Source organism: Benincasa hispida, chromosome 3, assembly GCF_027475165.1.
Source record: "Benincasa hispida cultivar pf3 chromosome 3, pf3_genome.v1.1, whole genome shotgun sequence".
NCBI classification, from domain to species: domain Eukaryota; kingdom Viridiplantae; phylum Streptophyta; class Magnoliopsida; order Cucurbitales; family Cucurbitaceae; genus Benincasa; species Benincasa hispida.
Window position 1 is genome coordinate 7,497,286 of NC_143480.1, and position 23,380 is coordinate 7,520,665.

General features: G+C 35.7%; 3 protein-coding genes and 1 non-coding gene across 7 annotated transcripts in view; all 4 read right to left on the bottom strand.

The window, feature by feature from the left end:
• Nucleotides 1-2,827, bottom strand: part of LOC120072806 (large ribosomal subunit protein uL5z-like) — a 32,521-nt gene extending 29,694 nt beyond the window's left edge. Inside the window, exons 1-6 of one of the 3 annotated variants that reach the window (XM_039025318.2) lie at nt 2,688-2,827; nt 2,482-2,589; nt 2,344-2,386; nt 2,064-2,259; nt 874-1,074; nt 82-394 (exon numbers count right to left, since the gene is read on the bottom strand). In XM_039025318.2, the coding sequence (XP_038881246.1) occupies nt 879-1,074; nt 2,064-2,259; nt 2,344-2,386; nt 2,482-2,589; nt 2,688-2,690 (546 nt within the window). In that variant the 5' untranslated portion in view covers nt 2,691-2,827 and the 3' untranslated portion in view covers nt 82-394; nt 874-878. Of the gene's footprint in view, nt 1-81; nt 395-684; nt 1,075-2,063; nt 2,260-2,343; nt 2,387-2,481; nt 2,590-2,687 lie in introns of those variants that run through there. The other 2 variants (XM_090311467.1, XM_039025317.2) reach the window with 2 other exon arrangements.
• Nucleotides 2,828-2,870: 43 nt separating this feature from the next.
• Nucleotides 2,871-2,943, bottom strand: TRNAE-CUC (transfer RNA glutamic acid (anticodon CUC)). The gene has a single exon. It is a non-coding gene; the product is annotated as a tRNA-Glu (tRNA).
• Nucleotides 2,944-4,081: 1,138 nt separating this feature from the next.
• Nucleotides 4,082-7,177, bottom strand: LOC120074540 (uncharacterized). Its single transcript, XM_039027694.2, has 2 exons — nt 5,742-7,177; nt 4,082-4,516 (listed from the first exon to the last, which is right to left on the bottom strand). The coding sequence occupies exons 1-2, from the start codon at nt 6,371-6,373 to the stop codon at nt 4,297-4,299; spliced, it is 852 nt and encodes a 283-aa protein (XP_038883622.1). The 5' UTR covers nt 6,374-7,177; the 3' UTR covers nt 4,082-4,296.
• Nucleotides 7,178-18,716: 11,539 nt separating this feature from the next.
• Nucleotides 18,717-23,317, bottom strand: LOC120073061 (Leucine-rich repeat protein kinase family protein). 2 transcript variants are annotated; one of them, XM_039025666.2, is made up of 12 exons: nt 22,891-23,317; nt 22,670-22,802; nt 22,431-22,502; nt 22,273-22,304; nt 22,077-22,182; nt 21,897-21,968; nt 21,767-21,826; nt 21,377-21,450; nt 21,147-21,296; nt 20,691-21,029; nt 19,966-20,357; nt 18,717-19,630 (listed from the first exon to the last, which is right to left on the bottom strand). In XM_039025666.2, the coding sequence occupies exons 4-12, from the start codon at nt 22,286-22,288 to the stop codon at nt 19,310-19,312; spliced, it is 1,530 nt and encodes a 509-aa protein (XP_038881594.1). In that variant the 5' UTR covers nt 22,289-22,304; nt 22,431-22,502; nt 22,670-22,802; nt 22,891-23,317; the 3' UTR covers nt 18,717-19,309. The 2 variants fall into 2 exon arrangements, with proteins under 2 accessions (XP_038881594.1, XP_038881593.1); XM_039025665.2 differs by lacking the exon at nt 22,273-22,304 and having other exon boundaries at nt 22,077-22,220; nt 22,891-23,245.
• Between the last annotated feature and the right edge of the window lie 63 nt (nt 23,318-23,380).

A 23,380-nucleotide genomic window follows, 5' to 3' on the forward strand; every position in this document is an offset into this window, starting at 1 on the left:
GGGTAGTAGAGGGGAAACAGAATGCACTTCCCATAAATGATACATGCAGAAGATAGATTGTAAGATGGGGTAACAGGTCGATTGGGTAATGGGTAGGCAATTATAATTTATAATGATGAAAAGTAGTAGATGATAATGGAAACAGTTTGTTTATGGAATTAACCTTTGCTTCAAATAAAAGAAGAGTCGTCTAATGTACATTTGGATGGGGCCCAAATATTTAATGCTAAGCCCCATAAATCATTGCCCCATGTTTTTTCTTCTTCCTCTTTTGTTATGCTTTTTCCATTCTGGCCTAGACGACTTCATTTTACCAGTCCACGAATCCATAGGGATACCATAAGCTCACTCTGGTTTGAGACATCATTTCCTCAAAAGGTAAAACTTGAACCCCCTGTTATACATCTTTCTAAGTTCTTACACTGGTGTCATGAATCGTGTAAATGTACGACTTGAAAAAGAAGTGGTTTTTTAGAATATCATAAAATTGAAATCCTATCTTGTTCTCACACATGAAAAAAAGTAGGGATTTAATAACAGACATCTTATTGGAGTGAGGAGTTGCGGAGAAAACTATTGTCGAGATATTTGCTTTTCGTTTAAAGAACAAAACACTTGTATACAACGAGCCGCTAGATCTTGGAAAATTTACTGTGTAGTATGGTTTTAACAAAACAACTGACATTGTATCAACCAAAAAAAGTGAATATTAACTCTCAATGTGGTCCAAAGAGTTAAAACGAAGTACAATATAAAATAAAAAAGGGTAAAAAACTCCTTAAAAAAGAAATTAAAGTTCTGAAAGACAAATTTTAAATAAGTAAACATATTACCAAAATTTGAACATGCCATCAAAGATAGTAAAGAAAGAACCTTTTCTAGGATATATTTTGAGACTTGTTGAGAATAACTCCTTCATATTTGACTTGGAACCACTTCATGGCATCCTCTTTGGTGACTCTATGCTGAATTCCAACAGTTGATTTGCATCTACGGCGGCGACCTACACGGTAACCTGGTCGTTCCAAAACAACATAGAAGTCCATGCCGTAAATACCCGTAGAGGGATCATACCTGTAGGAAAAAAATAGAAAAAATGAAGTTTAGAATAAGGAATGCCCAATTACTTGTCAATTTAAACCGTGTTTATGATAAGATTTCAATATAACACAACTCAAAGCTGCCAACATTTGCATCTACAAGACTCTTCTTGCATAAGAAAATTACTCAGAGATACGAAAATGTGGCATAGACGCTTATTTGAAGACAATGTATGCAAATCAGCGAAGAACTCGCACTAGTTATAGCCTCAAGAAACCAAAGTTGAGCATCCGTAAAGCTTGACTAAGGATGAATATTCTCCTTGGTTTCAGTTCAAGTTTGATATAAATAAGACACCGAATTATATATGTTGGACATGATTTGTAGATGCTACCACTATAAGCAATCCTTTGGAACTAAGTTTTTTCAACACTATCATGCTTACATTTAGTTTGAATGCAACAAAAGTTAAGCATCCAATAAACAGATATCGTGCCTCACGGATTTTTTTCAGATAAGATTATGCCTGCAAGAGTTAATATAGAACTCTCATCAAACAAAATGATGACTAATTCTCCAAGCTTACACAAGCCTTGCTTTGTATCAATGAACAGAGCGTTTCTATCTTAGTTATACACGTATAAAGCCCAGCTTAGGACAGGTCTATGATTCGGATTGGATCTATAACAATAATTCAGTGCACAAAGCAATTAACGAAACCCATGTTCTGAATCTTGATAGGGGTCAGATAACGAAGCAAATGCAAAGTATGATTATAGCCAATTGACGGAACTAGTTTATTATAGTTCTTAAATTAAAATTTTTCAATTGCCCCTCTTCTAAAATTAAATTAACTTAAAATTTAACGAGCAGATTTAACATATCATTAGCCGAAATCCTGATTTGTATAAAGTCTATATTTATCAGCATCATCAACAAACAAAACCCGTTACAGGGTTAAAACAAAAATCAATTAAAAAAAAAAAAAGAAAAACTAACGAGGGAAGGGTTAGACAACTCACTTAATTCCGAGATCAATATGCTCCTGAATTCCAAAACCAAAGCAGCCAGTATCACTGAAGTTACGGCGCAAGAGCTCATATTCCTTTACCTTCAGACCACTCTCAAGAAGCTGCATTGCTTTATCGCCTCTCACGGTCACATAACACGCAATCTTTTCGTTACGCCGGATCCCAAAAGACCGGACAGTGTACCGAGCTGTTCCAATCACAAAATTCAGATAATGAATGAAGAGAAAAAAACGGGAATTGATAACAGTGACTAAAAAGTAAAGGCAATTACCCTTGGAGAAGACTGGGGATTGGCCACTGAGTTGTTCGAGCACCTAAAGTACAGAAAGAAATACCATAATCCCTGTTAAGATTTTACAGAAATTAAACAGAAGAGAAGCAAAGGGACAAGTTAGAGACGGAAAGAAACCTTGGCAGCTCTGGTAAGACGATCACCACTTTCACCAACGGAGATGTTGAGGACAAGTTTTTGGACTTTGATATCACGCATAGGATTAGATAGCTTCTTCTCTGAAGCCTGAAATGCAATGTAGATTCAAACTAAATTAGAAATCAAAATACGCAAAAATGTATTCGATGGTTCAACTTCAATTCAAACCGAAGGAGGAGAGATACCATTTTTGCCGTATCGAAGTTCAGAGCAGAAAACGAAGCTCGGGCGGTAAAGATGCGAGAAAGTGATGTCTAGGGTTTTAAAGCTATTAATATCTCTTAGATGGTAAATTGACGAAACTATCCTCATCGCAGAGTCAAATTAGTAATAAAAAATTAAAATAACATAAACATCCAAAAAATGTCTTCCGTTGCCGGGATTTGAACCCGGGTCTCTCGGGTGAGAGCCGAGTATCCTAACCAACTAGACTACAACGGAGGTTGTTATCTGACCGCTCAAATTATTTTAGATTAAATAATATATCGATGTAATTTCTTTTAGAAGTAGCACTCACAAAAAAATTGCACATATTATAGATGGTGTTATTTTATCTATTAATGAGAAAAAAAAAAAAAACCACCCCAAAATTATTCGGGAATCATATATAATTCAACGATTTTAGTTACATATGATGGAAAGGGGAGGCATCTCTTTATCATTTTTAAATATTTTAAAATTTTTCCTTTTTCTTTTTTTGATTTGTTAAGAAGTCCAAAAGAGAATTTATTTTGTCATTTGTCATTTAAGAAAAAATTAGCATATTGAGTTTATCATTGGCATGTATTGTATTTTAAATCGAACGAAAATGACCTTAGCTTCTAACTGAAAAAAATGCTCCACTGGATTTTAATATATATTATTACCCTATAGTGGGTGAACAGTTTACTTGTATTAACTATATTTATGTTATATTTGTTATATTCTTCATCTTCTCCATCTTATACTTTTATACGAGATGAGTTTCATAATAAGTTTGATGAGTAATATTCAAAACTATTTTTGTTCGCCCATGTATTAGTAATAATACATAAAATGCTTTTTTAGTGCAACATGTGGTGATTGGAAGATTTGATCAGTCAAAACTTGGTTGCTAATTAAATATAAGATGAAAGTCTCTAAGTTTTTCTTAAACTATACAACAAATATTGTCATTACCAACCATTTTAATAAAAATTAACAACTTTCCTTTATCTTCTTGAACTCTTGAATATGGGGCCTTTTGTCAAGTGTCACATGTTTATGCTTTCAAGGACAACACATTAAAATTGAAAATGACCAAATGACTATAATCAGCTAGTTTGGTCAAACTATATTTTCATTTTGAAAGATTCAAATTCGTAGATTACATCAGGCAAATGTTCCAACACAAAAACTGACTTGAAAAACTTTCAAACTCCCCTAAAGCCCCATGTGAAGGAGTTATAGTAGCAACCTGCTATGCCATGCCCGTTTTCTTTACACAGAAATGGTGCCTTTAAAAGCAAAAAAATCTCTTTTACATCTTACAGAATCATCAAATACAAACCTAAACATTGGCCATAATCATTAACAAAAGCTTTACTAACAAGAAAAGTGATGCAACCAAACTGCAAATTAATCTACGATAAATATTCGAGCAATTCTTGATGCAGAAACTGCACTGAATAACCAATCAAAAACAGCCACAAATTCATCTGTTTGGCAAGATTGTAAGATTTACAGGGTTTAACCAGCATTCGAGCAAAGTTAAAATTGAAAGCGTCGGACCGTTCCATGGGAAAAGAAGAATTCTTTTTTATTTTTTGACACTTGCTAGAAAATGTTTATACGAAAAAACCATGGAAGAACAAAAGCTATTACCAGACATGCCATCAAGAAGTTACAGAATGGCTGTCCTCTCCAACATCCCCCACCCCTGTTTGATGTGTTTCCATTGCTATCTACTGACCTCCCCTCGTTCCACTCTTCCATAAATCTGTTGTCCCCAACTCCTTCGACGTTTTTGGCAGTCTCACCACAAATTTCGCACATTCTGTATTAACCAAAATGATTATGATTAGATAATCATCAGCTCATTTGACAATATGAAACATAATGTAGTTTTTAAAAACAGGAATTGCCAATTGGCATGCCGTAGTTTTGGACTCTTTTCCTTATATGTTCTCATGCAAATGTACAGAAACAAGCAGTTGACTTTATCAATGTGACACCATTCAATACTTAAATCTCTTGTGCAGCATATTTCAACTTCAAGGAAATTACTTCGTTTCAACTTGGGAGCGCTAGCTCCACAATCCATTTGGCAGTTTGTAACTGAAATGCCCAAAGCTCTGAAATTATCTTTAAATCTATCATTGAATTGTACAAACACAATCAGCCATCAAATATCACTCTCAACTCAGGAGTTAGTATCAAAATCCACTTAAAATGGTCGAAGGGACACTTGGAAAAGGGAAGTTTTAAGTTTGAACCAAAAGAGGTGATAACTTTATATCATTATATGTGTAGTTACTACCCTAACAAACCAGTTAATGATTCATCAAGGCTACTACAAACGACTGAATTGGAAATCCCTCACTGGCAAAAGCATAAAAATAAACATTTCATAATCCTTTCATAATATTCAACAACTATATTTGAACCCCTTAGACACGTGATTGCTACTTTATGTCATTGCTTCATTTTATTGATTGTGTAACTGCTCGTGCCACCTAGAAAGACGCTTTAGGGGAAGAGATACTTAATTCGATGAACCATTATTACAATTTTCCAATACTATATCTGAAGGAAGAACCAAGTTGGTATAGCAGCGGTGGATTTAAATTGATAGCATGAAACAAAATCAATGGTAGACTAACTTTACAGGAGACTTTTATACATGAAAGAAACCAACAAAAGGATGGATACAGCCTGAAACTTTCTTCCTCCATATTCATAAGCGGGCTCTTTTTCCTTGTTTAGAGAGCAATTTAATCTCCCCAATCTCCAGAGATGGAAGGGCTTTCTATTTTTACAGGTCAGTAAACTCAATTGGGTAATCCTTTAAGGACGCAAAAGGGGCAAAAAATACTATACTCTAAAACAAATGAGGAAAGATGAAAGTCAAAAGTATTAGTTAAATGGCCGGATTAGCAGCTAAAGCAATAGAACAAAATTAGACAACCAAAACCACAAAACTTCATCAAATGTCAATGCCAAATCCTAAACAAAAGGTACATAATTTCATATTAAACTAGAAGAAAGAGAGGAGAAAGAACCTGTTTCCTTTCAGCTTGAACCATGCCTCAGCACAGTGACTATGCGCAATTCCCAGCTCATCTTTGCAATCACAACCAAGTTGAATCAATTCTGAAGTACTGGTCCCAGTTTTAGCCTCTGAAGCTTGGTTGGAAGCCAAATGGCAGATCCTACAGACCTTTTCTCCATTCCAGTCATCAATAAACCCTTTACCCCCTTTTGGCTTTACATTTATCAACATCGGATTGTCCTTCGCTTCTGACATCTTTGATTTTACATTCATCTTTTCCAAATCCTTCCTCAACCCCATTTCATTGTTCTTCACAAGCGATTCTTCGTTTTCACCTCCAGATGCAGCCCCATCTGAATCAATAACCAGAACGGTTTCTGAAGGGTTCAGATTCGAACCCTCCCTTGTCTCTCGATTAACATTTGGTGAAGCTTCTCCACTGAAGCCGAACGAAGTTCCAGTGGCTCCCCCGTGAGCTTCCTTGTCGCCGCCGGCAGAGGCGGCGCTTTCTGGGATTACCACAATGGTAGCCTCGATCCTATCGCCATTAACCAAATCGATAGTGAGTTTCGGCTCCCCTGTTTCTATTCGACTCAACACATCCCCACCACCATCTCGGCGATTCCTTTCTTCTCGATCCATTAACCAAAAGGGATTTTCCCCTAAACCCAGTTTCCGGCAGAAGTTGTTCTGAAATACTTCGTTCACAAAACTAATAACTCATCACAGCATCAGAATGCATCGCTCAACTAATTGATACACAATGAAAATTCAATCGAAAATCCAAGTGGGTAATCAACCACGAAAAGGGGGTAAGATAAACCCAAAAGAGAACAAGAATCGTCCCATCTTATAATCCAAAGTCTTCACTGTATATGAGAAACATCATTTGCATACAACTTTCTTTCACCAATGGAAGATATCAATGCCTTGCTGGTGAGGAGAAACTCTACAGAACGAGGTGAGTAGAGAGTTTACTTTTAAATACCAAAATTTTTTCTGGGGAAAGCGTTTACTTCATAAATTGAAAATGAAAACAAAAATATAGAGATCTGGCCATCTGGGTCGTCTCCAATTGGCCTCCTCCAGGTGAAATGCCTCTCTTTCCCCCCTCTTACTCTCTCTCTCTCTCTCCGGCAGTAGTATCTCGATGTGACATAAAAAAAATAAAGGATAAACACTAATCTGAGGGGAGAGTGTGAAATTAGGTATAAGTAAACGACTGCGAAAAAGTAAACCGTGGGAAATTGAATACAATACAATTCATCTTTATGAGAAGCAAATTGGGTATGTAATGAAAGCAACTAAAATGGAAGGGATAAGTATCCTTCACTGATTCCATTGGAAACTTACGCAAACCAACTTGGTCTTTATCGCAAAGAAAGTGAAACACGACAATTTGTGTTTTAAGAAATAATATACAAACTCAATTTCACTGTTAAAACTGATTTGTATATTGTTTTTCTTGTTAATATTTAAATTGGATTCTTGTAATGATGTCGAGGCATTTAGAATGGGTAAAAGTAGCTGTTTTTGTGTTGGTAGACGGTGACAAAATTCCGAAGCCAAACCAGACCCACATCATTTTTTCCATCAAATCCAACCTGTTTGCCTTTTCTTTTTCCAAATTCCAAACATTTTCATTTTCTTTAGGTTGAATTTGTCCTAAGAACCCTACGCTTTGTCGTTGTTCATGTTCTTCAACTTCTCCATGTCCTTCTTGATGAATCCATTTTAATTCTAGAATTTTTTAAAAAAATTTTAAACTTTTCTTCAAACTCAATTTTTGTAATTTTAATATTAATTATATATATTACCTAATTAATATTAGGAAATATTTTCAAATATAAAAAAGAAAATGAACCATAATATTTATAAATATAACAAAATATCATTCTCAGTGATAGATATCAATGAAACCTAAGGAGTTTAGAAGTAAAAGCTGAGGAGTAGGAGTTGTGAACTCTACTCCTTATTTATAACATTTATTAGGTGCGATTGTGATATTTTTTAAATTTAAAAATATTTTTAACAGTTTTGTTATTTAAAACAATTTCTTCAAAATTAATTTGTGGCTCCCAAAGTATATTATATACACAGAACTTTGTTTCGGCCGATATGCATTTTAATATGCACCGAACCAAAAAGTGGTTTGTATTGTACAATTTAAGTAAAGTAAAGATGGATTGTCCACTTAAAAAGTAAAAAGTAAACAAAAGAAATCCTTAACAAAGATTTTCAGACTTGGCAGAGGACAAAATTAAAGATCGGGAAAAAAAATTAATTAACAAAATATAGTTAAACATTTACACCACCTTTTTCTCTCCCGTCAATTCCCTCCTTTCAGGATGGTTAAATATTATTCCAATTCTCCCCTCTTATTTTAATTTAATATTTTATTTTCTGTTCGTCATGTAATATTTTCGAGTAATTAAAAATAGTAGTCATTATAAATAATTTTAGACTAAATTATAAGAAAATATCCCGAATTTTACACTTTATGTCAAAAGAGTAGTGTCATTTATTTGAATTGTGTTATGGGTTATTTTCCCTTTTATCCCTAAATTATATTATATTGTTCCTCCTCTAATAGGGGTCTTCTACGGGTTTGTACTATTGCCTTTATATTTGGTGTCTTACTCTAATGAAAATCACCTGAGGAATATTAGAACCTCAATAGATTTTGGTGCGTGAGACCGCGATCCACAAAAGCATGGGACTCACCCTTTACTTGGGAATGAAGAGGGGAAACATAGCATGTCACAAGAGCGAGGCGTCCTCCTTGCCTCTCTATTATTATTCATGGTATCATAGCCTTGAAGCTCTTCCTCGCTTCTTCGATAGATTTTGGTGAAGGCTCGTCCTCATCCTCAAAAGGTGCCAAGAAGGAAGTCATTATCCAACAAATACTTCGGTAGATAATACACCAATCCTTACCTTAACCTCTTGCAGTGAAGTTGAATGACAATAATTTTTTACGGTTCAAGCTAATGGTCTTAAAGGTTTCTTAAATGGTATTATTCGGACCAAGATTCGGAACCTAATGGCCCCAGCATTCCCCTGCGTCCTGGCTACGTCATTCTCACTTGATTTGAATGCTTCTTAGAAGTGAAAGTTGTCTCCAAAAACCAACACGAGTCCTTTCAACATGCTTTGTCCTCACTCACATGCATCCTAGGAAAATTTCCAGGTCACCCAACATAGAATTGCTCCAAGCTAAGCACGCTTAAAGCCACCAAAAAGAAAGGTGCACCTTGTTGGTATAGGTAATAACTTTCAATTCTTTTAAGCCTTTCTTAGCCATACTTTCATGTCCTCAGGATCCCTCTCATTCAGATGTGATATCGGTTCATTCATGTACCCTTCTGAACTCGGGTTGTTACAGTTGTTGATATATGGAACTAATTAAAACGATCTTATGATTCTAAAACAACAGCACATATTATGGGTTTAAAAGTACAGTTACAAAGAATTAGAAAAGATGGGCTATTTATGAGCTAGTATTTATCTCAAATCAAAGTGTAGTTGATAAGTTTAGTGCGATTGGTGAACCTATGTCTTATCTTGATCATTTAGCTCATATCTTAGATGGATTAGGCAGTGAATATAATGCGTTTGTGACTTCTATACAAAATCGATCTGATAACCCTTCGATTAAAGATGTACAAAGCTTGTTGTTAGCGTATGAAGCTCAACTAGAAAAACAAAACTCTGTTGATCAATTGAATATTGCCCAAGCTAATCTTAGTAAACTTTCTCTTTAACACAACAGCAAGCACAATTCTCCATGTCCCTTTTCCTCTCGATCTCCCCCTATTTTTCCATCCTCTGTTTTCAACTAACTGCTCCCAACTCCACCAACTAGTATCCTTAGTATACCTCATTTTAACCCCAAATGGCCTTCTAAATCATCACCATCTAAGCCACAATGCCATCTATGTCACAAATTTAGTCACACATCTGCTACCTGTTATCATCTCCCTTCTTTCTCTCAACAATGTCAACTTCTCAAACACTCATTTCCACATCCAAACCCTTGCTTATGTTGCTATAACTGATAACTTCTCTATTGGTTCTAACTTTCCACATCCAGATGAAGGATGGTTTATGGATTTAGGAGTTATACATTATCTGTCACCAGATACCTCAAATTTCTATAATCCTGTGCCTTATCGGGGTGGTGAACAAGTGACTATTGGAAATGTAAGCAAATCCCTATATCTTCTACTGGTCATCTATCTTCCTTGCTTTAATAAGCCAATTTTACTTCAACGTGTTCTTTATACCCTTGCTATTTCCAAACGTCTTATTAGTATTGCTACACTTTGCAATGACAATCAAGCTTTTGTTGAGTTTTATGCATCCTTTTGATGCATCATTTTTTCTTGTAAAGGATCTCCAATCCAAAAGGATTCTTTTCCGAGGCACTTTTGAAGATGGCTTGTATAAGCTACAATCAACTAGACAGTTATCTTCCTCTTTTGCTGTTTTTCTATCTACTGTCAATAACACTCTAATCTGGCATCTTCCGTTTGGGCATCCAGCAACCTCTATTTTAAAAGAAGTCCTTTTACAATGTCATTTGCCTTTAGTTAATATTAATACCTTTTGTAATGCTTGTCAACTTGCTAAGACTCACCATCTTCCCTTTTCTAATGTTATTACAAAGATTACTGAGACATTTAAAGTAGTTCATTCTAATGCGTGGGGACCTTTCCTTAAAATTTTAGTTAATGAAGCTCGTTATTTCATTATATTTTTTTATGACTATACACGTTTTTCCTTATTATACCTTTTTAAAACTAAGGATGAAGCTTTCCCCTGCTTTTTAAATTTCAAACAACTTGTAGAAACACAATTTGACAAGAAAATTAAAAGCCCTCAAACTGATGGGGTGGTGAGTTTCAAAGAATATCAACCTATTTGCGTGCTCATGGCATCACTCATAGAGTCTATTGGCTCATACTCCTAAAAAATGGTCGAGTTAAGCGTAAACATCGCCATGTTGTTGAAGTAGGTCTATCTTTGCGAGTTTACTCTTGTCTTCTTCTTAGTTTTTTGAGCTTCGCTTACCAAACTACCATCTATCTCATCAATAGACTACCAACCTCCATTCTTTCCAATTCCTCTCCTTATAAGATGCTTTATGGTCACTTACACATCTAGTCCATTCTTCTTTCTTTTGGTTGTGCTTGTTTCCCCTTTCTTCGACCGTACAACTCACATAAGCATTTATTTAGATCCACTAAATGTACTTTTGTCAGTTATAGTAATAACCATAACGGCTACTTATGTCTTGATCCACCTTCTGATCGTCTATATGTTTCAAGACATGTTTTTTTAAAGAAGTTGTCTTCCCTTGTTCTTGATCTCCTCTTTTGTTTTGCAAAATGAAGAGTTACCATCATGATCACTACTTTTGTCAGTCCACCCCCTTTCATATTCACCTTTCCCTTCATCTTGTTTCCAGCCTATTTCTTCTCCTTCAGCCTTACCTTCGCCCCCACAACTTCTTCTGTCACACCCCTTCTCGAGCTCACCACTCAAGCTCAAAAGAAGGCATGAGGACAGCAGATACCACCCTTTGGTGATATCTACAGCCCATTCTTACCTATTTTTCTTACTAAACTCACAACCAAGAAATACTACAACAACAATTTTTGGCTAAACTTATTTTATTACAAATCAATGTAATTTTTCTACAACTCCAAACTCTTAATTATTGAAATTCATAATAGTAGACTTAAGTCTAGAAGTATGGTTGTAGTATGGCAGACCTTAATCTCAAGTGGCACCCTGGAACTCCTCTCTTTCACTACCTAGGAGGAAACAAAATATTTGAAAAACATAAGCTGGGAAGCCTAGTGAATGGTATTTTTTTTATACAAAAATAGGTTTTGCTTTTGAAATTCATTTTGAGTTCAAACAAACAGTCATAAAACAATATCAGAAAATAAAAACGTAACTATCCCAGTCTGGTAACTAAGATACACTGACATGATCATATGTTTCTCGAAGATGAATCATGTCAACCAAATACACAACCGAGGAAATAGGTCTAGTACCCAATAAACCCGTCGAATGTTCACATGTCGACAATATCCTGCTAGACATACTCGAGTACGCGATAATCCCAGCCAGATCATACTGACAATCCCAGCCAAATGTCCATGAGGTATGTTAACATTTCTTGAGTACCATTCTAGTTTTTCAATCAAAGCATTATAAAACATGTTTTCAAGCAAAAAAGTTAAAACAGTCATTCAAGTAAAAAAAATGGAAAACCAATATCCAAGAAATCATATTTTTCGATCATGCCAAGGCTTTCAAAAATCACACACACACATACACACACACACACACACACACACACACACACACACACACATACCTTCTTGACCCTAAACTCAGCTTACCAACTCTAACAGACATGAAAGCGGACTTCTAATAACCTCATAACAGTTATGGACACATGATGACATTCCTCAACACCTGTTGGATGCATGGTTGCATCAACAGACCAATTGGGTGCATGGTCCACCCTCTTGGATGCATGGCCTGCCTTCTCAGCTCAACTTCAGACTCCATTGGCACATGGCATCATGACCAACGCATAGGCACACCCTCATTAATACATGGCCTCTCCCTGAAACCCTAATTCTCTCACACTCTCTCCTTTTGAGTCTTCTTTGAGAGAATTTGAGTTGTGAGCTGAAATGAAGTTCTCCCAGGGTATTTATAGACCCTCAAATGTGTCCTCATCATCCTTTCTATGCCACCAACACATGACACCTCCTCTCTTGAGTGTTTTCACCACGTTGAGCCACCACCTACTTGCATGCGAGTCTGAGGTATCTTCACCATGCATAGTCCAACGTATAGCTCCTCTTTGAGCTGTCATTCCAACCTTTTGCATGTCCTACTATGTGTCCACCTCATCCTTGGCTCGGTCAACCTCATCCTTGGCTCGGTCAAGATTTCACTTGGTTGAGCCACGTACCCCACATTGTTGTCAATCCAACCTTGCTCGCCAAATTCTCAAGTTAACGAATACTAACCTAAGTTGAGTGCATGGTTACTTCATCAACCATCCTCCATGCGTCCAACATCTCCTTTATGCGTCCATAACGGTGCTTCCAATGCATACTCACTTAGGTTTGGACGTATGGCTCCTCAACTTGGCTCTTAATCACCTCATAACTTCCTTTTAGGCCTTAAGCAAAAGTATGCGCCTATCTTCCCTCAAGCATGCATTTAACTAAGGTTTTTGGATTCCTTGGTATAACTCTTTCCCAAGGATTTGTATTATGCTTCCATCTTGTCATCCTAGAGTCCAAATGGAATTCAAAAGACCTAATGTGTGCCAACCCTAGTCCTATGCACCTATCTCAACTTCATACACCAATCCTTCTTCTTCTTCCTTCTCCCTTCGTTTCTGTTTTCTTCCTCAATGTATAGCCTACTTCCCAACTCAAAGACTTAGTCATGTGTCCTCTTTGTCTTATTTTTTCCTTCTAGACAGTGTCCACATGGTCATTGATGCACCCAATGCTTCACCTGTGCGTCCAACCCTTCCCTCTTTATGGATTCTCTACTCGTGGTACCTTATATTCTTCAACACTTAGCCAATTTTCTCCTTCAAAGTATCTTATGCATCCATCAAGTCTTCCCTATGCGTTCATGAGGGTTCCTTATGCATTCATCATGTTGTTCAACACATGGCTCCCTTAACTCACCTCATAACATAGCTTCTCACATCCCCTAAATATCCAAAGTTGTCCCAAAACTCCCCTTGGATGCCTTTACTATGCTTCCATATGTCCAAGACTCTTCATCCTCTCCTATGGTATGAACTCAACTCTTATTCTCATAGCATGGTTTGGACACTTAGTCAAATTTTGGCTCCAAACTACTATGCCTCCAACACTTAGAAAGTTTTCTTCCTCCAAAGCATAGTTTAAGGATTTAGCTAAACTTTTCCTTCCAAGGCTGGCACACCAAGCTATTTTCTACCTCTAAGGGAATCCTTTGAGGATGAGGGTGTTACACCTTCGATCCCTTCAGGTCTTTCCTCCTTTCCTCCTAGTCACTTTGTCTCTTCTTATTTTCCTTCTTCTCCCATTTCACCTACTCCATCTCTAGTTCACCGTTCTATCTCCCAGGATATTGAGGGCCCTCCCTCTCAACAAAAACCTACTCTACCTGCTCCTATATCTCTTTCTCTTAGTACGTTACCACCTCCACTTTCTCCATCCCAGTAGTCTCTTTCCAAGCTTACAGCTACACCTTTGCCCCCACCCACTGCCAATGTTCATCTGATGATCACTCATTCCAAAGATGGCATTTTTAAACCAAAAGTTTGGAATGTTCAATCCACCCTTCTTCCTTCCACACTCACAGAACCTACAAGTTTTCGTGTTGCTGTTAAATATGTTGAATGGAAAGGAGCTGTGGACAAAGAATATAGGGCTTCAGAACAAGACTTACATTCTTATTCCTCCTTCACCTAATTATAAATTTATTATTTGTAAATGAGTGTACAAGATTAAACTAAAACTGAATGGTGATATTGAGAGGTATAAAGCACGTCTTGTTGCTCGAGGTTATGATCAAGCTTATGGCATTGATTATTTTGAAACGTTCAACCCACTTGTTAAACCAACTACTATACGTATCGTCCTCAATCTAGATGTTCAATTTGATTGGCACATTAAGAAGATCAGGCTTACTGTCACATGTCTGTAAGCTTAAGAAGGCTCTATATGATTTGAAACAAAGTTTTTTAGAATGGTTTTTAAAGTTGAGCAACTATTTACTTCAATGGAAATCATCAAAATCTGTAGCTTTATGTTTATACATAATGAGCACTCTGTCACTATTATCATTTTAATATATGTTGATAATATTCTGGCTATTGGCAATTGCTTGAACCAAATTCAGAAGTTCATTTCCTCTCTCAATGAGTTATTTGCCTTGAAGGATTTAGAAGATTTGTCATTTTTTCTTGGTATTGAGGTTAAGCGATCTCCTGATTATTTACATCTATCTTAAACTAAATATATTAATGAGTTGCTAAGGAAAGTTGATATGTTATCTTGCAAACCTATGAATACTCCAATGACAGCTGATTCTATTTTGTCTCTCAACGATGGACCATTATTTACTGATGCAACAAAATACAGAAGCATTATAGGAGTTCTTCAACATTGCACTTTGACACGCCCTGTTCTTTGTTTCTCGGTTAATAAAGTTTGCCAATTCCTTCATGCTTCACGATTTCTCATTGGAATTTGTTAAAAGTATTCTTCGCTATTTAAAAACTACTGCCTCACTTGGTTTACAGCTTTCGCATTCTGCTCATACTTCTCTAACTTATTGTACTGATGTTGATTGGGCTAATTGTCGTAATGATAGGCGTAGTACAAGTGGATATTGGTGTTTTTGGTAGTAATCTAATTTTTTGGTCTCCCTCAAAGCAAAAGATTGTCTCTCGTTCAAGTGTTGAGTCTAAGTATAAAGGTATGTCCAACGCTACTGATGAATTGATATGGATTCAGTCTATCTTGTGTGAGATCGGGTTTTCCCCTACAACGGCGCAATTGCTGGTATGCAACAACATCAGTGCCACTTACCTAGCTGCAAACTCGATTCTTCACTAACAAACCAAACATATTGAGATTGACCTCCACCTTATAAGAGGGTGTGTCTTACGGAAGCAATTATTTGTCCACTTTGTTCCATCAGAATATCAACTTACGGACATTATGACAAAGTCATTTCCATCACCTCGATTTTTTGTCTTCATTCCAAGCTCATGGTGTAGTCCCCTGTTTCGCTTGAGGGGGGATGAAAGTGTAGTTTCATTTATCTGAATTATGTTATGGGTTATTTTCTCTTTTATCCCTGAATTATATTATATTATTCTTTCTCTAATAAAGGTCTTCCATATGTCTATACTATTGCCTTTATATTTGGTGTCTTACTCTAATGAAAATCACCTGAGGAATATTATAACATTTTGTTCTTCCTTCTTGTCTCTCTATTATTGTTCAGAAGTTTCAAAAGTTTCAAAAATACCTTTGAACTTTCAAAATGAGTTAAAAAAAAACTCTTGTCGTTAGTTTTGGATGGAATTCGTTAAAGTTTTGTTTCAAAAATATACCCGAACTTTCAAAATGTCAAAAATACCCTTAAACTTTGAAAAAAAAAGTTTAAAAAATACCCTTCCTTTCTAATATGAACAAAAATCGTTAAAACCGTCTTACCTCTCTGTTTTCCATCTTTTTTTCCCCTCCCTTCTTCAATACACTCTTCCCCTTTTTTGTTAACTATTTGACACTTGTTTATCTAAAATAAATAAATACATAAAATTGCACACTTTAATTAAGATATATGAACTATACTAAAAAGAAAGATAATAAAAAAAGAACCAAATGATTTTAAGACTTGCATATTTTAACAAAATTGTAAGATAGTAGTTGTGTGTGTTAATATCCAAATACATTTTTTATTTGAATATTTATCATTTGGTATATTTTAAGAGGAGATTATGATTTTGGAATTTTGTGAAATTTTGTGGGATTTCATGTTTTAACTTGAAATTTTGGTTTTTATTTTGGTTGGTGAGAAAATTGGTGTAGGCTAAGAATTGAAAAATCAAGAGAAATATGAGAGTATCTATATGGAAAAAAAAAAAAAAGAAAAAAAAAAGATGATATCTATATAATTTGTTTTTAAATTGATTTTTTTCGAACTTAAAAGAACTTCAAACAATAAATGGTAGGAGCATTCCTTTTAACTTTTTGTTTTAATTTTTAAAGTTATTTTTCTCACAAGGAATCAACGGTTTTTGTTCAAATACTAATAGTAGAGATATTTTTTTACTTTTATTAAGTTAAAGGTATGTTTGAAACTTTTGAAAATGCGGAGTATCTTTGAAACAAAACTTTAATGGTCTTCATCCAAAACTAATGACAAAGATATTTTTTAATTCATTTTTTAAAGTTTAAAGATATTTTTGAAACTTTTAAAACTTATATTTTTTTATATAAAGAGTAAATTCATGGGCATTTTTTTTTTATAATTTAGTCTTAATTCTAATACTTAACTAGGCTTAAGTGGGAACCACGAAAAAGCATAACTTCATTTTAAGATGCAACATAATTTTAAGATGTTAGGAGTTTTGAAAAAGAATACTTACAAAAAAAATAATAAATAAATAAATAAGAATATTTTAAAATATATTCTTAAAAAATTAAGATGCTATATTGCAACACTTTGGTGAAAATGTCCTTAGAATACTTTTAAACATGATTTTCAAAATACATGACTGGTTTACTATTTGAGTGAAAATAGTAAATATAATTTTTTATTATTTGCCATTTATTTAGAATATTTGCAATATTTTCCTAATCTTTGTCTCCAAAAATATATAAATGAGATGACACTTTATTGCATATAGATTTTGCTGTGAGGTCTAGATAAGTTATAGAAATCAATCAAACAACCTATGCACCATTATTTAAATTCCTAAAATTTGATTTGACACTTCAACTTGTTTTAGTAACAAAAGGCAAAGGAATAAAGAAATAGATGCAATTGTACTGCAAAAAGAAAAAGGGGAAATAGAAATAAAGATCACCATATTCACATTGAACAAGTTACAATATGAAATGAATTAAAAAGTTGAAGATATTCTAAAAAAAAAAAAGAACAAAATGAGGATCTCTCTATCTCTATCACCCTTCCCAAGTTGGGCACTAGCTTAATACTTAACTATTTTCCATACACAAAACTTGGTGCTACCTGCACCAACTGGGTCCCTTTTATCATACTTTTATATATTATCTCTTTAGTTTCTTCCCCTTCCTTACATTCTAAAATTTCTCTACAACAAAAGGCCCATGAGTAAAACCTTTGCCCATGTCTCTTTCCCCCATTTAGCACTCAAGATACTTCATAATTTTAACATTCACAGAAAAATATCTCTTCCTACCTCATCATCCACAAACAATTTTAAAAGGGTATTCCTCAGATTCTCTATAGATACAATCCAATTAATATAAGTTTGTTGTCAAAGATATTTGTTTCTTTTTTCTTGCACCAACCATTGTTATTTCTATTTCAATTTTGCATTAATAACTCATATCCCATAGTTATACCGAGAGTTTTTTTAATCCCATTGATCAATGTTAGTGTTGGGGGTTGCTCCGTACAAGGCCCGAAACTCATAGGAGGGCCCAATCCCAAGGGAAACTAGGGGGCGGGATAGAGAAACACACGTCTCAAAAGGGAAAAGTTAGAATCTCGGATTATGGCCCAATCAGCCGAGTCGAATGTATAACAATTGGAAAACAATCGAGTCGTCCTTGGTCTTATGTCTTGAAGCGTCGAACACTGCAAACTACCTTGACATTGTTATAGTAACATGTAACCAAAGGTAACTATTAGAGAAAGGACATCATAAATAGCCTCATTCAACAATTCTAAAGAATAAGAGTAAACTCCAAAAGAAGTCTCTGACTTTATTTTTGTATGTTTAGATGAACTATTACTCCTTATACTATCTTAGGCATCAGAGCGTGGTACACTCGATACAATACTGGTGTAAGAAACTTTCACGCATGTCAGCTTAGAAAGTAAGATCAGATCAGGAAAAGCAAGTCTAAAGTCAAGCCCAGAAGGGAATGCAATGACAATGAATGCATGTGAGTTTCTTACATTGATTTTGGGAGAAAAAATATGGATTCAATATGGTGGAGAATATCAAGCATCTAAAGGGATGTTGATATGAAATTGGAAGATGAAGAGAGAACCTAGTTTAAATGCTCATCCTTGACTTTTTCTCTTTTAGTGGGAAAAATTGACAATATTAATATGAGATGACAACAACGCTACTCCTTAATCGCTCAAGGTGTATGTATATATGTATTATGACTAATTTTGACACACATGCATGATGCTTAATTATTAAAGGAAGCTCCAATAAGAAGAGGGTTGTCTGGATATTGAACCCAAATGATTAAAAATGGAAGTGGGGTCTTAGAATTGTCACAAGTCAGAAGGAACAGCGTGCCTTCCAAATAACAAAATTAATGTCAGGCAAAGAAAGAGGGTCGAAAAAGGCCAATCCCATGTTTCATTTTGCTTGGTGAAGGGAAAGGATGAAAGAAACCTTCTTTTCAAAGATGATTTACAGCCACATTTGGATAAGACCTACTTCTTCAAATACATCATGACGGTTCCTCATCGTACTTTGTTTTGTCCCCCAAATAAACAAGAATCTCGAACCTCAGTATCTGCTAACATGTTTGATCTCCCAATGGTGTTGAAACAGTACCATTCTTTATATTTTTGCCATTCAGAAACATCATTGGAAGTTAATTCATCCATTTTGTGAACTTTTCATGTGACTGAATGTTCTTTTTCCACGAATCCTACGATACAAAATGATAGAATTACATCGGTCGTCACGAGGGTCTGTTGTTAGCCTTCGGGATTTTGTGGAACAGTTTACGGAGGTAATTGCTTTCCATCTCTTTGAGATGCAAAATTGATTGTTTTTCTAAACTCTTGTTGTCACCGTGGTCCCGAAAGCTCCATGGCTTCGACGACAAATGAAGATTCTTCATGAATATCACTGTAATTTCTGGAGAAACTGTGAGCTCTATCCTCATAAAGACTTGCACCACCTGGCGATTCCTCCATTTGGTTCGACTGTCCAACAAGACCTTCTAGAATCTTCAAGATCTCGGACATCTTTGGTCTAAGTTGTGGATGTGATTGAGTGCACTGCAGAGACAACTCTACAGCTTTTTCCAGTTCCATTGCATCAAAACATCCTTTAAGATCCCTGTCCACCAGCACATCTAACCTCTTCTCCTCATGTAATGTTCTAACCTGCTTATTCACATTTTCGTCAGAATCTCATTATGAAGCTGAGATTCAAAAGGAATAAATATAGACACACAAATCCAATTCCATATAAAAGCATGTATTTATCTTAATTTGAGCAGACTGTTCTTGGTTTTCTAATTTTAGGTCTTAGTTGATAAACTTACTTCATTAATTATTTCTCACTTCGAATTAAGAAAGAAATATAACATTAGAATGTGAAACAAAAATTCAGAAACATTATAAAAAGTTATTACCGGAAGAGAGTAATACAAATAGTAACTTTAAAATCAGAGTACCAAATGATAAGCAAACAACTCATCACAGGAAACTCTACTTACCCATTCGAGGATCATTCCCTTTCGAATTTGACCATTGCCAGCATCAAGTGCTTTCTGCCCTGTCAAGAGTTCCAGAACCAATATGCCAAATCCAAAAACATCCGTCTTTTCTGAAGATTGTCCAGTTGAAAGATATTCCGGGGCAATATGTCCCACTGTGCCCCTAACTGCAGTAGTAACATGTGAATCTCTCCTATCCAGCATCTTTGCAAGACCAAAATCTCCGACCACGGCTTCAAAGCTTTCATCTAGAAGAATATTTGCAGCTTTCACATCCCGGTGAATAATTTTTGGATTACACTGCTCATGCAAGTATAGCAGTCCACGTGCTGCACCAAGGGCAATTCGCAATCTTCTGTTCCAATTCAATGATGGCTTCTCTTGGCCTGCATCTGAAAGTGGTTGGTATATAAACAATCACGGGGTTGAGAAAAATAGATCATTAAGGATCAGAGCAGGAATTGAAATTTCACAAGCATGAGGTTGAACTCGTTTGATTCTGCAGTTATATCATACAAATATATGATAGTAAATTGATAAACTAAACCCTATCCATTAAGAACTAGAGAATGTTACGTCTAAGTTGTGTACTCTGCTCTATGGGTAAGTATGATGATTTATGTTGGCACTATCCTAGATTCAGCTGAGTGAACAGAGTTCACAAGAGTATCAGGCAAGGGATAGGCAAGCAATATAAACATTTCATCAGTGTTAGTTAAACAAACCTCTAAGACGGTCAGCAACACTCCCATTTGGCATGTATGGATAAACAAGCAATCTCTCATCTGGCGTCATACAAAAGCCATACAAACGCAGGAGGTTGCGGTGAACTGCTAAGCCAATCATTTCAACTTCAGTTTGAAACTGCACTTCTCCAGTGTAATTCGGATCTTTCAGTCTCTTGACAGCAACATATGTCCCATTTGGAAGATAACCTTTATAGACTACTCCAAAACCACCCTGTCCCAGGATGTTTTGGGGACTAAAATTACATGTTGCCTTTTGTAGTTCACGGAATGTAAATCTTTTCAGATGACCTATATCAAATTCATAATCTTGCTGCACTGCAGATTTGGACCATCACAATGCAGTGAAAAAGAATCGATCATTATACTCTTAACTGAGAGGATAAAGAAGAAAGAAGTAAAAGGGAATCTGTTCATTCAAAGTTCAGAAAGTACCGTAGGAGGATGTGAAGACAAGATGAGATCTATAACAATGCACCCAGCCAACAAGTAACACAACAGAAACCACAAATGTGAAACTGACAATTAGAGCTATGGAAAGAACCAAGTGATGATGGCCATCATCTTTCTGAGACGAACCAGTTTCTACATGATAACAGTTATTAATGAGCTGTATACCATTGACATTCAAGATACATCAATTATGGAGAATAAAATTATATTACCGTTAACTGGCTTTGGAACTAAACCACAAAATTTAGATGATGAAGATGCACAAAGGAAGCTATTCCCTGCAACACTAAAGAAAAAAGGCAAGCACAGTCAAAAGGTGATAAATGGCATTGGAAGAAAAACTAATTCCCTCTCTCTGGTAAAATAAAGCGGAAAAGAATAAATAAATAATTAATTAAAAAATTAAAAATTAAAAATAAAAGCAAAAGTTATCCAGAATATTTACAAACCATTTTCACATTATACTCTACTACCAAGTATACATTAGAGAATTGAGAAAATACGATGAACTGAATTTATAGTTCTGGTCTTCATAAGTAAGCAATCGCATTTGGAATTAGATCAAGTTTTCTGACAAATCAACTCAGCATACAAAGTCTCACCTGTACTCTTTGGCAAGTATTCTCGGAGTTGGACCGCTAAGATTATTATTTGATAAATCCCTAGCAAGAAAAGCATTTAATCACTTCTGTGAATTCAGCAGAACACACGGAATTGATACAGAACACTTACAAAAAGGAAAGGCCTGAGATATTTGCAACAGATTCCGGTATTGGTCCACTTAACTTGTTACTGCTGAGCTTCCTGAAAACTTGGCAGGCAAAGGTTACATGACAACAATCAAATCAATAGTTAGAAAGTAGAAGAGCATAGAAGAACGGGGGAAAATCTTGCACATCCAAGCATACTCACAAGTAATTTAAATGAGTGAGAAACCCCAAAGAACTTGGAATCCCGCCTTCAAACTGGTTGTTAGAAAGGTCAAGAGTCTGAAGCTCTGACAGTTCTCCAATATCATCTGGGATTGGACCAGATAAATCATTATTTTGCAACAACCTGCAATTATTTATATCGAATAAATTTAAACTTTCAAAGGAGTAAGTTAAACCTTGAGTGAGAAACATTCCAACATTAGGTTATCTGAGTAATGGGACAAGAAAAGATGAGTAAGAACAACCACTGAATTTTTACTTCAGAAAACAATAATTATAGACGTGTAACAAATGATTTCAAGAAAATTAAGGAAAAGGGAGGCTCACTGCTCACATTGTCCGAAGATAACTCAGGTTCCCAATGCTAGGGGAAAGCGTTCCAGATAGACCCATATTTGGCATCTCACTAGCAATAAGAACGATAATTAGTAACAAACTTCAGCTTCATCTGACATCTATTCCAACAATATATCCAAATCATAAACTTTCAAGTAAGAAAAACAGATGTTCTACATCCGTGACCTAAACATTGAGCGAAGCTGATCAGGTAGGAAACCAGATAGAGAAGCTTACAGAGAAATCACAAAGCCCTCGGCAGAGCAAGCAACCATATTCCAAGTGCACGGATCAACCGAATTTATGTCCCATCCTTGCATCACTCTCCGCTCGTCCTTTATCCTACTCTTCACTGACATCAAAGCCGCCACTGAGCACAGGGCAAAACATCAGAGAATGAGACAAATATTCAACCAACTTCGGATAACATCAAATAGGTATTCATAAAATGGCCAGACCTTCATAGTTTACTCCTTTCGGAGACAAATGACTGTCTGAGGCAGAGACCACCCAGATGAGGAAGAACAGCGACAGAACCATTTTTACAACTTCCATTACTAAACAAGCAGGGGGAGGGAAAATGAAAGCGAGAGCTGCCCAAGTGTAAGACGCAAGAACCCACTACTATCCGTAGGGTAAACTGCAGGATAATATGTTTAATTGAGTTTTTCGGGTCATAAAGTATACAGTCCATATCTCATTGCAAATAATGACAACCTTGAAAAATCTTAATTCTCTAGAATTCCGACTAAGCTAGTGCGTTCAAAAACAAACTAGATTTCTGGTACAAAAAGGGAAGAGGAAAAAACAAACAAACAAAGACTAGTGGGTGATTTAGAAAATCAACCGCAAGACCAGGAAATCTCGAGATGTGGGTAAGTTTAATGGCTGAGATTGTGACCGAGGAAATCCTTTATGTGGTCAAGACCATAATTTTTCCACTTCGCT